Raw genomic sequence first — 14,137 nt, forward strand, 5'->3', positions numbered from 1 at the left:
AGAAAATGAGGCTTAATGAATAATTGGTTGATAAGTGAGATTCAAACAAATTCTGTCTTATTTCAAAACCTAGGCTCTTTATTTTAACCATATGTACTACTACTTTCTGCAAAGCATTGATGTTTGGGGCCAAACCCCTGTGTTTGGTTTCTTAACAGATTTTGCAATTGGAAAAGGCAAATTTGAGAGAATAGGATGCTCCAAAGGCCCACTGCCAAATGGGAAAGAGGAAGGTGGCATGACTTTGAACAGTGGAAGGGGCTTTCAGAAACATTCCAGGAACTTCAGAATTCATTTTTAGATTGGAAAAATAAACTTTAAAAAATTATTATTATATCAAGAAGCCTGATTTAAGAAAAGTCTGCCAGATTTGATTTATTAGAGAGAGCACCGGGGTCTTCGGAGAAATATAACATGGCCTCAAGGGTTCTTTCTGGAAAGGAGGGAAGGTGGACATCAGAAGAAGGCATTCTCCAGGCTCAGAACACCCGATTGCTGAAGGCTGAGCTAACCCCAGCCCTGAGCTGACATCTCAAAGTCATAGCCCAATCACAAAACCGCAAAACCACATACCCTGTAAGCCACATGACTGAAGATCAGACCTCTCACCTTGCTGAGGACACCTTGTTGCTGGGCAGGCGACAGATCAGACATGTGCAAGGAGACGGTGCTTCTTAGGACCTGTGCAAGGTCCTTGCGCTCCATGCCGTAGAAGGCCTGGGTGCTGACCCCAGCCAGCAGCACACCCATCTGGCTGACGTTGTGGAAAGACAGCACCTGGGTGAGGACCAGCCAGCAGCGGGTGAGGCTCTGCTGTGGCTTTTCACCTCACAGGCACTTACCAGGCCCACTGTGTGCCAGGTATCAGGATGGGCCCCAGGGGCATCACCGTAAGCAAGATGCTTGCTTCCATCCCAGGCCTTCCTTCCTTCCAGCAGGAAAGAGGGCTAAATATCAAAACATGACATGAGTGCTAAGTGCTCCGCTGGGGGAAGTACTTTGTTGTCTGAAGTCACAGCACAAATATCCAAAAGAAGTGGCTCATGCACCACAGCTGGCCAAAGGGACAGTTTTGTGTTTAATCTAAACTAGCTTTCAAGGTTTAAAAATACAGGGAATTTCCATAAAAACTGAGATTTGAGTCTCTTTTAAAAAAAAAAAATCTGAACATCAAGTGATATGGGCCCACACTGACAACAATGGAATGGGCAGGAACTGCCTCTCAGATAGGTCCTGGGGCTCCCAGTTCACTCAATCCTGACCCATCTCACAGTGCCTTGAGGCAGCCACAGTTATCACTACAGCACTTGACAAGCATCAGACATAGCAAAGCCCCATGTTCACTTATCTCCATGCAAAAATTTTGAGCTGAAATAAAGATAATGTTTCAGGATATGAGTCTGATATTTTATAACAAGTATGACTATAGCTGGCACCCTATCAGAAATTATACATTTCCTCCTCTTCCTTCAGAGTGAAGATGCTAGATGGTTTTCCATAAAAACAGATTTTCTTGGTTCTACAAAAAACAGCTGAGTGGTTTCCCTTAGTTTTGCTTTATAAAATGGATGGTCCCTTACTGTCCCCAAAGAAGGCAAGATTTTCAAGCCCTTGGCTTCTTAGTAAAAGTCACCTTGCCCCACTGTATACAGAGTTGGATACTAGGAAAGAGACAAGCCACTTTGTTCAGGGCTGGGAGGGAACAAGAGAGTCTCTCTCAGCTCCCTAATATCAAATTCACAGAGAAATGGCCAGGTGAACCCAGGTGGCCCCAGTCAAAACAGAGAAAGGCTGCCAAGCCTTCAAACTAAAATCACCACAAGGCTAGAAGGGACAAGATGAATGGGCTAGCCTTGGCCTGGAGTCAGAAAGTGAGAATGGGTTGGACAATGGTCATAGCACCATGATGGAGGTAGTTAGCATGGAATTTAAGCAAGCAGGTTCCAAAGCCTATGCCTTGGGCTCAATCCCAACTGTGTCTCTTTTATGTGGCCTCGGCAATTCCCTTATATGCTTGGTGCCTCATATGAATGACCTGGAAAATGAAAGTTATAACACTATTGACTTCATAGGATGGTTGGGAAGATTAAATGATTAACTCACTTAGAACAGAACCTGGAACACAGTAAGTGCTTAATAAATGTTTGTTGTTGTCATATTGGAATTGGTCCCAGTCCAATCCTCATGAGCCAGTTCACTTCCTGGGGAGTGGCTATGAATGTGAACTAAAAGAGCAGGACCCAAAATATTTGGAGCTCAGATCTCTGGAGTCTTTTCTACTGGGCCAGCAGAAAGAGCCTAATGCCCCAAGAAAAAGGCCTGTTTCCCACCCCAGAAGCAAATAGGGAATAACTTAGAAACATGCTCCCTTGTATTGCCAAGGACATGTACAGGAGACAGAGCTGGGGATTGAACCAAGGGCATCTGGCTTCAGAACTTGTTTGCTTACCTTCCTCCTTTGTCCCTCCTTCTGTGGAGACAGTTTCCTCTGGGCAGCTCAAGACTGAAATAAAATAGCATTATTTCTGATCCCAGGATGAGGGACATGTAAGCAGCCTCAACAACTAACAACAAAGTCCTGGGATGAATTCCTTGTTTTGCTCAACAACTCAAGGAGAGCTCACACTCATTGAACTCACACTCTAGGTCACATGGTGTTCCAACCTCTTCCTGTGAACTGACTGCATAATCCTTGCAGCCACCTTATGGAGTAGATGCTATTTTTACCCATGTTATCTAACAAATAGGGAAACCAAGGCAAAGAGAAGTTAAGCCAATTGTCCAAGGAAGGAAATGTCCAGCTAGTAAATGGCGGAACAAAGATTTGAATTCAGTAGTCCTCAGCACTATCTTCTTACTGATTGGATGCCCCTGCTGTGTGCATTGAGTGGCCTTTGGATGTTGAGGTATTGAAAAAGAGTTCAGAACTCCAACTAACCTTCTCATGGGCCAAGTATTTGGCAGACAAGATGATGACCTGGCTCTTGGCCCAGCCTGACACCTGGTTGAGGGTGGAAATGGCGCCATGCACAGCCTCGGGGGAGAGGGATTCCAACTGATTGTGGTTCAAGCCCACAATTGCATCCGACAAAGAGCCCAGGGTCTCATTGAGGGTCTGGTTCTCCGTGGCAATGTCCAGGAGGTCAGCTTTGAGCTAGCAGAGGAGCAAGCTGGAATGAGGTCGATAGCAAGTGGGACAGTAGTTCCCTCTGACATCCTAGGGTGTAAGGGCTCCACAGCACCCTCCCCCCACCTTGCCTCACCAATGGGCGAGGCACTCCAGCCAATGTGGGAGGGGTCCCTGCCATGCCCACAGATGAGTCACCCCCTGAGAACACCGCCTCTTCTAGCCTTGACCTCAATGGCCTGCAAATTGACCTTGTGCTCTATTTATATATTAATTTGTAACTAATCAACCTTAAAATATGGCAGAAGGAAATTTTGTCCACTTCACCCTTAATGCCACCACACTCTCACAGTATCTCTTTTCCTTTTGTGACCTTGAACTCTACAACTGTACATATGGCTATTTTCCCTTTATGAAATATCCAGGGGGGGTTGATGATAATATACAATCTATATAAAAGTAATTCCCAGTGGTAACAAAAAAAAATAAGTCTCCTAAAAATCCTACTGCATACAAATAACTATGTTAGTAATTGGGTGTACATAGGCTTCTAAGACCTCTTATGTCTTTATGTAATTTATAAATAAACTACAGTACATAGTTTGTACATAATTGTAATATGAACAGAAGTGCATTTTTTTCTATTTTTCCCTTAAAATGATGTCTTACAAGTTTTCACGCTTTTGTGATCACCCTAACAATTATTTTATTATAATATGTCTGTCTAGCTGTAGTCAAGTGTGTTTCCCAGTTGCTTCCATGTTACCTCTTCTAACATGACCTCTGCACAAAAGAAGAAAACACAAGCATCGTTCATGTTTTAACACCTGTGTTTGTATGAACGATATATACATTCGTTTAGATGTTACATAACTGTGTTCCAGGGAGTATTGAAATGGCCACTAGGGGGCAGCAGAGTAAAGGAAAGAGCTCTCCCAGTTCCTGGCTCTCCCAATTCAGCCATTCCCCTTCTCTAGAGCTCAGCTTCAACATCCATAAATGAAACGGTGGACTAGAGCAGTGTTTCTAAGTGTGGTCTTTGACCAGCAGCATCAGTGTCACCTGGGAACTTGTTAGAAATGCAGAATCTCGGGACCCACCCAGACCTACTGACTCAGAATCTGCATTTAAAAGCCCTTCATGCACCCTTAAGTTCGTTGTGGCTACTCTGACAGATTTTTGATCTATCAAAACTTTTTCCTACACTGTGTTGCTTCTTCTCTGGATAGACCTAGACCATAATTAACTCTACATGTTTCTCTCAAAGGCTGGGCAAGACTGTTCTCCCCATTTCTCTGGCTAGTAAAACTGAGGCCAAGGCCCAGGCCATATCCCATCTGCACCTTCTGAACACCAGCCTGAAAGCCCCGCAGATGGCTGCACTTGATCATCTGGTGAAGAAGGACTTGGGCCATGGTGGCATCCAGCAGCTCCAGGTCACTATAGAAACAGACCAGCAGCCCGAGCCTGTGTGAGAAGACAAGGGATTCTTGCAGAGGGTGCAGTGACTTGGGCAAGTTACTTGCTGAAGACAAGTAGTGGAGCTGGGACTCAAATCTAGATCCATCCAACTATGTCATCTCTCCTCCTGGGGCATAAGGGACATGAGAAAAGCATGGTACTGAGTTAGCCACAGAAAACTCCCCATTTCCAACATGGATATAAGGCATTTGATTATCAAGGCAGTCTCTGGGAAGAGATTACTTTCCAGGATGCTATACAGCCTGTACACGCAGATGATAATGACTTTGAAAAGAAAAAGACAGAAGACAGGACAGTATAGGGCAGAAGTGGGATTTGAACCCAGGTCCATCTGGGAGCATTATACCCAGTGGTTAAGAGCATAGCTTCAGAGCAATGGGAGTGTAGAGCCCAGCTCTACAGGATCTCCAGCAAGTTACTTAACTCCTCTGCTAGGTTGCTGTGCACGGTTGTTCAGTGCATACTCCTGACCGCTGCACAGCGCAGGCCAGCCTCTCTGAGCCTTTAATAAGGGGAGGTTTGTTTCGTTCATCAGAGCACATTATAATAAATTTGATGAATGTAGGAATGAGGAGTACTGTGAGAGTTAAACGAGAATCAACATACCAAATAGTTAACACACTTCCTGGCAGATACTGAGCATACATTCATTAATGAATGCTCTTAGCATTAGTATGGTAGCTACTCGACTTGTCATGGCAGGACCACGTAGCTGACCATTCTCAAACTGGCTCCACCCTCTTGGAAAGACTCTGACATTCTCAGACACATCCACGGGAGAGCAACCAGGTCAGGGAAAGGATCTGAAACTGTGTCCATTGAGAAAAGATGACTTGGGGGAAGTGAAAACTGAATATTAAGAACCACATTAAGGATAATATTTCTTGAGCACTGAGCTGTGTCAGGTGTGTGTAATCCTTACAAGGGCCTTAATGACGTAGGCAGATTATTACTCCCACTTCCCAGATGGGAAAGGGAGGCACAGAGAGGGGCACTAACATGGTCAAAATCATACAATTTAGAAGTGGCAGAGCCAGGATCCAACCCAGGATGTCTGGTTCTAGGTCCCATGTTCTTCACCACTAAGCTGTTTTGTGTGTGTGTGACCACGGAAATATGGGACCCATGCTAATGGGTGAAAATTACTAGGGATAGGAGAAGGAGGAGTAACAGTAAGAACATTCTCTACTGGTGAGTTTGAAAAAATTTAAGGTACTACAGTAATATCAGAGGAAGCACTGTGGCAGTCAGGCCCTGGGGAATGAAGAGAAGGTGACTGAACAATGCTCCCCACTCATCCCCACTGCACGTCCCATCCCCTTGACATTCGAACCCTTTCGAGGGTCACAGCTCCTGGCCCTCCCCTGCTGGAAATGGTTCCTAGAGGATCATGTTACAATTACTAAATTCTAGAGCTCATCTCATATTTGGGGGTGGGGGTCTAGATAACCCATCTGAGAGTATAGGTAACAAGCAGTTCACACATAGATAACCCACGAGCTATTTCCAGTACCCAACCCAACCTAATGGGAATTACACATTTACCTTGGAATGGACAGAATACTGAGCATTCAAACCTTAGCACCTGATAAAGGTCATAAAATTCCTGGCACAGAGGAGGTGCTCAGAGAGGATCTGTTCCCTTTTCCCCTTCAGAATCTCTTCGGGGAAACACCTGCCTCATGTGCACAGAGACTCTTCATGGATTAGTCACTCCCCATCCCTCCTAAGACCGTTTATTGCTCAGGGGAAACTGATGCTTAGGTCCCTTCCTGGGAAACAGCCCTGAGGGCCCAGAGCCCTGGCCCCTTGCCTGTGGATGGTAGAGGTATTCCTCATGTCAAAGTTGGAGGAGCCGATCCTCTCCAGAAATGCCTGGGCTAGTTCAGGCGTGATATCGTACACTGTGTCCAATTGCTTGGTGGCGTTGTCATAGCTGATAAACAACCCAATCTAGTGGACAAGGACAAGAAGATCAGTGAGGAGGACTGAAGTGGCCCTGTGCCATACCACCCTGGTGAGTGTGCTGTGCCTACCCAAGACACTCGGATACGCCCACTTCTTGTCATGGATTTCTCAAAGGTCCATCACTGCTGCTGTGGTTTCTTCTTCAACCCAACCATTATTTAAGACAGTATTATGTTTTAATATCCAAGAAGATGAACTTTTTAAAAGTTAATATATGTACATTTACTTCTAGATTTGTTATAGTGAGATCAGAGATTGTGGTCCACAAATTTTCTGTTTTGGGGAGTCAGAGTTTTTTTAATAGATGAGTTTATAAACGGCCTTCAGGCAATTAAAAAAAGTGTGTTCTTTTTGTAAGATTAAAAAGTAAACAAGAATAAAAAGAATCTGAGTAGTATATTAATATCTCTCTATTCTTGTTCATTTTTTGCCTGTGTCCAAGGGTGCCATGTTGACATCCCATATATTTTGATGCACTGTTATACTGTTCTTTAAAGACTCATAAAGTTGCCTCTCCCTCATAGATTGCTCTTTGTTCATTTAAAAACTTGCACCTTGATGTCAGCCCTCTGAGTTCATACCCCTTTTCTACACTTTTAGACAAAAGAGAGAAGTTGCAAATGGACTCTTAATCTTAGAAATTCTCTCCTAGTTCCCAGCTTCCTCAGAATTTAACCTCTATCTACTTCCTGAAATTCATCCAGCACTGGCAGGGTAAAATGGAGGTTTAATCCATTTTATAACATGGTTATAAATTTGAGAGACATTTGACATATTCCCAGATTCCTAGGTTAAAAAAGAGGAACCTAGTGTTGCCTCTCATTTCAAAATAACCAGACATTGTTGGATCAGCTGGCCCATGAACAAGCCTGTCATCTGAGGCAAAGACCTCTCCTGAGCCAGGAGACAGCCAAGGCACACAGGATAAAAACTGGAGGCAAGCCCCAAGCTCTTCACAAATGCCTCCATGCTGGCAGCTTTCTTTGTAGGCTGCATTGCAGATCAGGGTGCCCAAGGGATTTTAGTGTCACTGGGTCAACATCAGGAGGAGAGAAACAGGCTGACCATGAGTTAAGTAACCTTAGAACAGAGTTAAAATGCAATCATGACTCCTGCTAAAGTAGCTAGCAATAAAAATAGCTATGAATAAACCTAGCTATTAACCCATGTTGCTTTTGATTTGGGTCCATGCTTCCCAGGGCTGGAAACTCAATAGCTATTGTCCTTGGCCTTTCTTGAGGATAAAAATACTCTTAAGTGATTTTTGGTTCATAGCCAACATTCTCTATCATGTTTATTCACATCAGCACTATCTCAGTTGTCCACAATTCTTTTTCTTTTCTTAGTTCTTCTACCCTAGAACACAATCCAATGACTGGCCACTTGAGGTCTTATTCCAGAGTTTTCTTTGGAGATCCAGATATATTGGGCTGGAGCAGGTGTCCAACTTCCAGGGCACCTCACCTGGCTGACTGAACATGAAAGGTGGAGATTACTGTGCTTGAACAACAATAAAATTTTAAAAAATAAAAAAATAAAGAATATACCTTATCCCAGATTTACTGTGAGATTAGTAAGAGGGGCATTAAGTATGCTTTTCCAACTTACTTCTACAGGACTAATTTTCATAATTTCTTCAAGGGGTAGGTGAACCATGTATCTGCCCAAGATCCATAACTTTTCTGCACTGACCCATGAAACGGAGTCATCTGCAAGAAAATAAATAAGTGGATGAATTAGTAAATAAATTTTAAAAAGCCCCTGCACCAGAATGTGACAGTCAAAAGCATAATTGTTGTCAGGGCCTCCTTGTTGCATTCCTTAATTCATTAATGCATTCAATGACCATTCACAGACAGCCTCCTACTCATGTGATGCTACACCGTGCATCGGGAAGCACACAAGCCTGCCACCTGAGGACTCATTAGAAATGAAGCTTACTTGTTAAGACTTAAGACCACAAATTAGTTTTATTTTTAGCTCACTTAGTTACTAATTAATCTGGCAACTTCAAATATATATTTGACTCTCTTTTATTACTACAGTAACAATCATGATCATGCTTATTGAGCCAAACGGAATCACTGGTCCTTCCTTCCGTGCACCTCAAATGTTCACCAAACCTTCACTCACTTGGGCCTTTCTCGTGAGCTAGAATGCCTTTCACCTAACAAACCCCTCTCCCAAACCCTACTTTCAAGATTGAGCTCAAACATGTCCTCTTCCTTAAAGCCTTTCTGTCTCCCCAGCAAGCAGTAATGTCTCTTTCCTCTGGATTCTCAGAGGATTGTCTCTCTCTGTCACTCTGTTCAAGCATTTTGAATTCCCTGTGAGTGGGATGCCAATGAGACTTGAAGAACCATCATGTGTAGAAAGGGGAACCCTCATCCACCACTGCTGGGATTGCAAATTGGCATGGCCACTGAGGAAAACAGTATGGAGGGTCCTCAAAAAATTAAAAATAGCACTACCGTACAACCCAGCAATCCCTCTTCTGGGTATTTATCTGAAGGATATGAAAGCATTCAAAAAGATATCTGTATCCCAGCATTATTATTAGCCAAGACATGAAAGCAGCCTAAGTGTCCATCAATAGATTAATGGACAAAGAAGAAGTGGTACATATGTAAAATGGAGTATTCCCAGCCATAATAAAGAATAAAATCTTGCCATTTGTGACAACATGGATGGCCCTAGTGATTATTATGCTAAGTGAAATAAGTCAGATAGAGAAAGACAAATACCATATTTCACTTACATGTGGAATCTAAATGACAAAATAAACAAACAAAACAGGAACTCAAAGACACAGAACAAACTTATGGTTGCCAGATGGGAGGGGGTTGGGGGTGGGGAGTGAAAAAGGTAAAGGGAGTAAGAAATACAAATTGGCAGTTACAAAATAGTCATGGGAATGTAAAGTACAGCATAGGAAATGAAATCATTAATATTGTAGTAACTATGTATGGTGCCAGGTGAGTACTAGATTTATCAGAGGGATTGCTTCATAAATTATATAAATGTCTAATCTCTATTGTTGTACAACTGAAACTAATATAATATTTTTTAAAGAGATTATATTTTTAATTAATTTATTTATTTTTACAAATACATTTGATTCTGCCTTCTCCCCACCACTTTCCCTTCCCCTCTCCCTGCTCTCCCTCCCTCAGTCCTTCCCCTTTGGTTTTGTCCATGAATCCTTGCTATATATTCCTTCACTTTCCCCTTCCCTTCCTTTTCCCCTGCTCACCCCTCCTTCCTTCCCTCTTGCCTCTGTTGGTTTCTTTTCCTTCCAGTGTTGCTGGTCTTATTTTCCTCACATATTTGTATTTTTGGTTAGGTTCTGCTTGTAGGTGAGATCATATGGTATTTGTCTTTCGCCCCCTGGCTTATTTCACTTAGCATAACGTTCTCTAGTTCCATCCATGTTGTTGCGAAGTGTAGTAGTTCTTTTTTTCTTTCTGCTGCGTAGTATTCCATTGTGTAAACGTACCATTGTTTTTTGATCCAATCATCTACTGATGGGCATTTTGGTGGCTTCCAACACTTGGCTATTATAAATTGTGCGGCTATGAACATTGGGGTGCATAGGTTCTTTTGAATTGGTGTTTTGGGATTCTTAGGGTATAGTCCCAGCAGGGGAATCACAGGATCAAAAGGCAGTTCCATTTTCAGCTTTTTGAGAAAATTCCACACTGCTTTCCACAGTGGCTGCACCAGTCTGCATTCCCACCAACAGTGTACTAGGGTTCCCTTTTCTCCACAGCCTCGCCAGCACCTGTTGTTTGTTGATCTGTTTATGATGGCCATTGTAACTGGTGTGAGATTGTATCTCATTGTGGTTTTGATCTGCATTTCTCTGATGGTTAGTGATGCTGAGCATCCTTTCAAATGTCTTTGGGCCCTCTGTATCTCCTCCTTGGAAAAGCGTCTGCCCAGGTCCTTTGACCATTTTTTGATTGGATCGTTTGTGTTCTTGGAGTGGAGTCGAGTGAGTTCTTTATATATCTTGGAAATCAAACCTCTATCTGATGTATCATTAGTGAATATATTTTCCCATCACCATAAAGGGAAATGGTTGGCTCCCTTTTCATTTTGCCGATGTTTTCTTTAGTTGTGCAGAAGCTTCTTATTTTGATGAGGTCCCACTTGTTTATTCTTTCCTTTATGTCCCTTGCTTTAGGAGACATATCGGTGAAAAAATTGCTGTGTGGGATAACTGAGAGTTTCCTGCCAATGTTCTCCTCTAGGACTTTGATGGTGTTGTGACTTATATTTAAGTCTTTTATCCATCTTGACTTTATTTTTGTGTATAGTGTCAGCTGATGATCCAATTTCAATTTTTTGCATGTAGCCATCCAGCTCTCCCAACACCATTTGTTGAAGAGGCTATTATTACTCCATTTTATGCTTCTGCCCCCTTTGTCAAATATTAGTTGCCCATATAGACCTGGGCTTATTTCTGGGCTTTCTATTCTGTTCCACTGGTCTATTGGTCTGTTATTGTGCCAGTATCAGGTTGTTTTGAGTATAGTGTCTTTGTAATATAGTTTGATATCCGGTATTGTGATCCTTCCTACTTTGTTTTTCTTTCTCAAAATTGCTGCAGCTATTTGGGGTCATTTATGGTTCCATATAAATTTTTGAAATGTCTGTTCTATTTCTGTGAAATACGTCATTGGTATCTTAATAGGGATTGCATTGAATCTATAAATTGCTTTTGGTGGAATGGACATTTTGATGATATTAATTCTTCCAATCCATGAGTATGGTTTATGCTTCCATTTATTTGTGTCTTCCTTTATTTCTTTCTTCAATGTTGTATAGTTTTCTGCATACAGGTCTTTTACCTCCTTGGTTAAATATATTTCTAGGTACTTTATTTTTCTTCTTGCTATATCGAATGGTATTTTTTTTCTGATTTCTTCTTCTTCTATTGCATTGCCGGTGTGCAAAAATGCCTTTGATTTCTGAACATTGACTTTGTATCCTGCTGTTTTGCCAAACTCACTTATTAGGTTGAGGAGTTTTTTGGTAGAGTCTACAGGGTTTTCTATGTACACTATCATGTCATCTGCAAACAATGATTGTTTTACTTCCTCCTTTCCTATTTGGATGCTTTCTATTTCTTTTTCTTGTCTGACCACTGTGGCTAGGACTTCAAATACCATGTTGAAAAGAAGCAGTGAAAGCGGACATCCTTGTCGTGTTCCTGATCTTAATGGAAAAGCTTTTAGTTTTTGCCTGTTGAGTATGATATTGGCCGTAGGTTTTTCATATGTGGCCTTTATTATGTTGAGGAATGCCCCATTTATTCCCATTTTGCTGAGTGTTTTGATCATAAATGGGTGCTGTACCTTATCGAATGCTTTTTCTGCATTTATCGAGATGATCATGTGGTTTTTGTCTTTTCTTTTGTTTATGTGATGTATTACATTTATTGATTTGCATATACTGAACCATCCCTGCATTCCTGGGATGAATCCCACTTGATCGTGGGGGATAATCTTTTGAATGTATTGCTGAATGCGGTTTGCCAATATTTTGTTGAGGATTTTAGCATCTATGTTCATCAGCAAAATTGTCTTGTGGTTTTCTTTCTTTGTAAGGTCTTTATCTGGTTTTGGGATCAGGGTGGTGCTGGCCTCATAAAAAGAGTCTGGGAGTCTCCCCTCCTCATGGATTTTTTGGAATAGTCTGAGAAGGACAGGGGTTAGCTCTTCCTTAAATGTTTTGTAAAATTCTCCTATGAAACCGTCCGGCCCTGGACTTGTGTGTGCTGGGAGTTTCTTGATCACTGCTTCAATTTCCCCAGCTGTTATCAGTCTGTTCAAGCTTTCCATTTCTTCCTTCCTCAGTTTTGGAAGATTATACTTTTCTAGAAATTTGTCCATTTCATCCAGGTTTTCAGATTCCTTGGCATATAATTGTTCACTGTAGTTTCTTACAATCCTTTGTATTTATGTGGTATCAGTTATTATTTCTCCTCTTTCATTTCTGATATTATTAATTTGGGTCCTCTCTCTTTTTTTTCTTTATGAGTCTGCTTAAAGGCTTGTTGGTCTTGTTTATCTTTTCAAAGAACCAGCTCCTGGATTGGTTGATCCTTTGAATTGTTCTTTTCATCTCTATGTCATTCAGTTCTGCTCTAATCTCGACTATTTCCTTCCTTCTCCTTGCTCTGGGATTTATTTGTTGTTGTTTCTCCAGTTCTTGAAGTTGTAGTGTTAGGTCTTTTATTTGAAATGTTTCTATCTTTTTTAGGTAAGCCTGTATTGCTATGAACTTCCCTCTCAGGACTGCCTTTGCTGTGTCCCATAGGTTTTGGACTGTTGTCTGTTCATTTTCATTTGTTTCCAGAAACTTTTTGATTTCTCCACTTATCTCATTATTGACCCATTCATTGTTTAATAGTGTACTGTTCAGTCTCCATGAGTTTGCAAGTTTTTGAAGTTTCGCTTTGAGGTTGATTTCCAGTTTCAAGCCCTTATGGTCCGAGAAAAAGTTTGGTATTATTTCAATTTTCCTGAATTTGCTGAGGCTTGCTTTGTGTCCTATCATGTGTTCTATCTTTGAAAAACTTCCATGAGCATTTGAAAAGAATGTAAAAGAGATTATTTTTAGATAGAGGGAAAGGAAAGGAGAAAGAAAGGGAGAGAAACATTGATGTGAGAAAGAAACATCAACTGGTTGTTTCTCATACAGGTCCCTACTGGGTACTGAACTCACAACCCAGACATGTACCCTGACCAAGAATCGAACCAGCAACCTTTCACTTTGTGGGATGGTGCCCAACCAACTGAGTCACACTGGTAAGGGCTATTATAATATTTTATGTCAACTGTAATTGAATTTTTTAATATAAAAAAGCAGTTACATCCAGGATCCAACTTCAAGTTTCCCTGAGCTAGAATAAGTCACCATTGCCCCAACCCTTCAATAAAAGATTTTTTTAATTAAATTTTTTTAATTTTATTTTAATTTATTTTTTCAAATACATTTGTCTCTGCCAACCCCCCACTACTTTCCCTTGCCCCCTCCTTCCTTCCCTCCCTCAGCTCTTCCCCTTTGGTTTTGTCCATGAGTCCTTGCTATATGTTCCTTGACTTTCCCTTGCACTGTTGGCATTTTGAGGTAAAAGAAAGAAGCAGGGAAGCATTTAGAGAGTGCAGTAAAACAGTCACCAGCTAGTACTAGAAGCCATGAGCAGTGATTAAGTCACTGCTGAAATGTCTGAGTCACAAGAACAACAGGGTGACTCCCCTACCCAGGAATCAGATTTTGGGGTGAGCACAAGTAAACACTATAGGATCTTCTAGATGGGGACTCTGGACACTTGACTTGATGATTAGAAAGGTGATTCCCAGAAGGCTAGGGAACTGGGGAGGGGAAACCAGCAAGAACCACAATGAGTTGTTCTTTTTCAATTATTACACATGAGCTGTCTCTCTGTAAACCTGTGCTCCCGAAGCTGAAAATATTTTTAATACCCAAAGTATTTCCAGTTATTTCAAGGAACTTCATGAAAAATACAAAGTTTAAAGACGAGTAGAATTC

At 41.7% G+C, this 14,137-nt stretch overlaps 1 protein-coding gene across 1 annotated transcript in view; it reads right to left on the reverse strand.

The window, feature by feature from the left end:
• The window catches only part of OTOA (otoancorin), a 67,318-nt gene that overhangs the window by 30,894 nt on the left and 22,287 nt on the right, over positions 1–14,137 (reverse strand). The window contains exons 9-13 of the mRNA XM_054580934.1: positions 8,186–8,286; positions 6,423–6,562; positions 4,471–4,594; positions 2,939–3,154; positions 610–777 (exon numbers count right to left, since the gene is read on the reverse strand). Coding sequence (XP_054436909.1) covers positions 610–777; positions 2,939–3,154; positions 4,471–4,594; positions 6,423–6,562; positions 8,186–8,286 — 749 coding nt within the window. The remainder of the gene's footprint in view (positions 1–609; positions 778–2,938; positions 3,155–4,470; positions 4,595–6,422; positions 6,563–8,185; positions 8,287–14,137) is intronic.

The sequence above is a fragment of the Pteronotus mesoamericanus genome, unplaced genomic scaffold, assembly GCF_021234165.1.
Source record: "Pteronotus mesoamericanus isolate MK-2021 breed Mesoamerican mustached bat unplaced genomic scaffold, CSHL_Meso_final contig_64, whole genome shotgun sequence".
NCBI classification, from domain to species: Eukaryota; Metazoa; Chordata; class Mammalia; order Chiroptera; family Mormoopidae; genus Pteronotus; species Pteronotus mesoamericanus.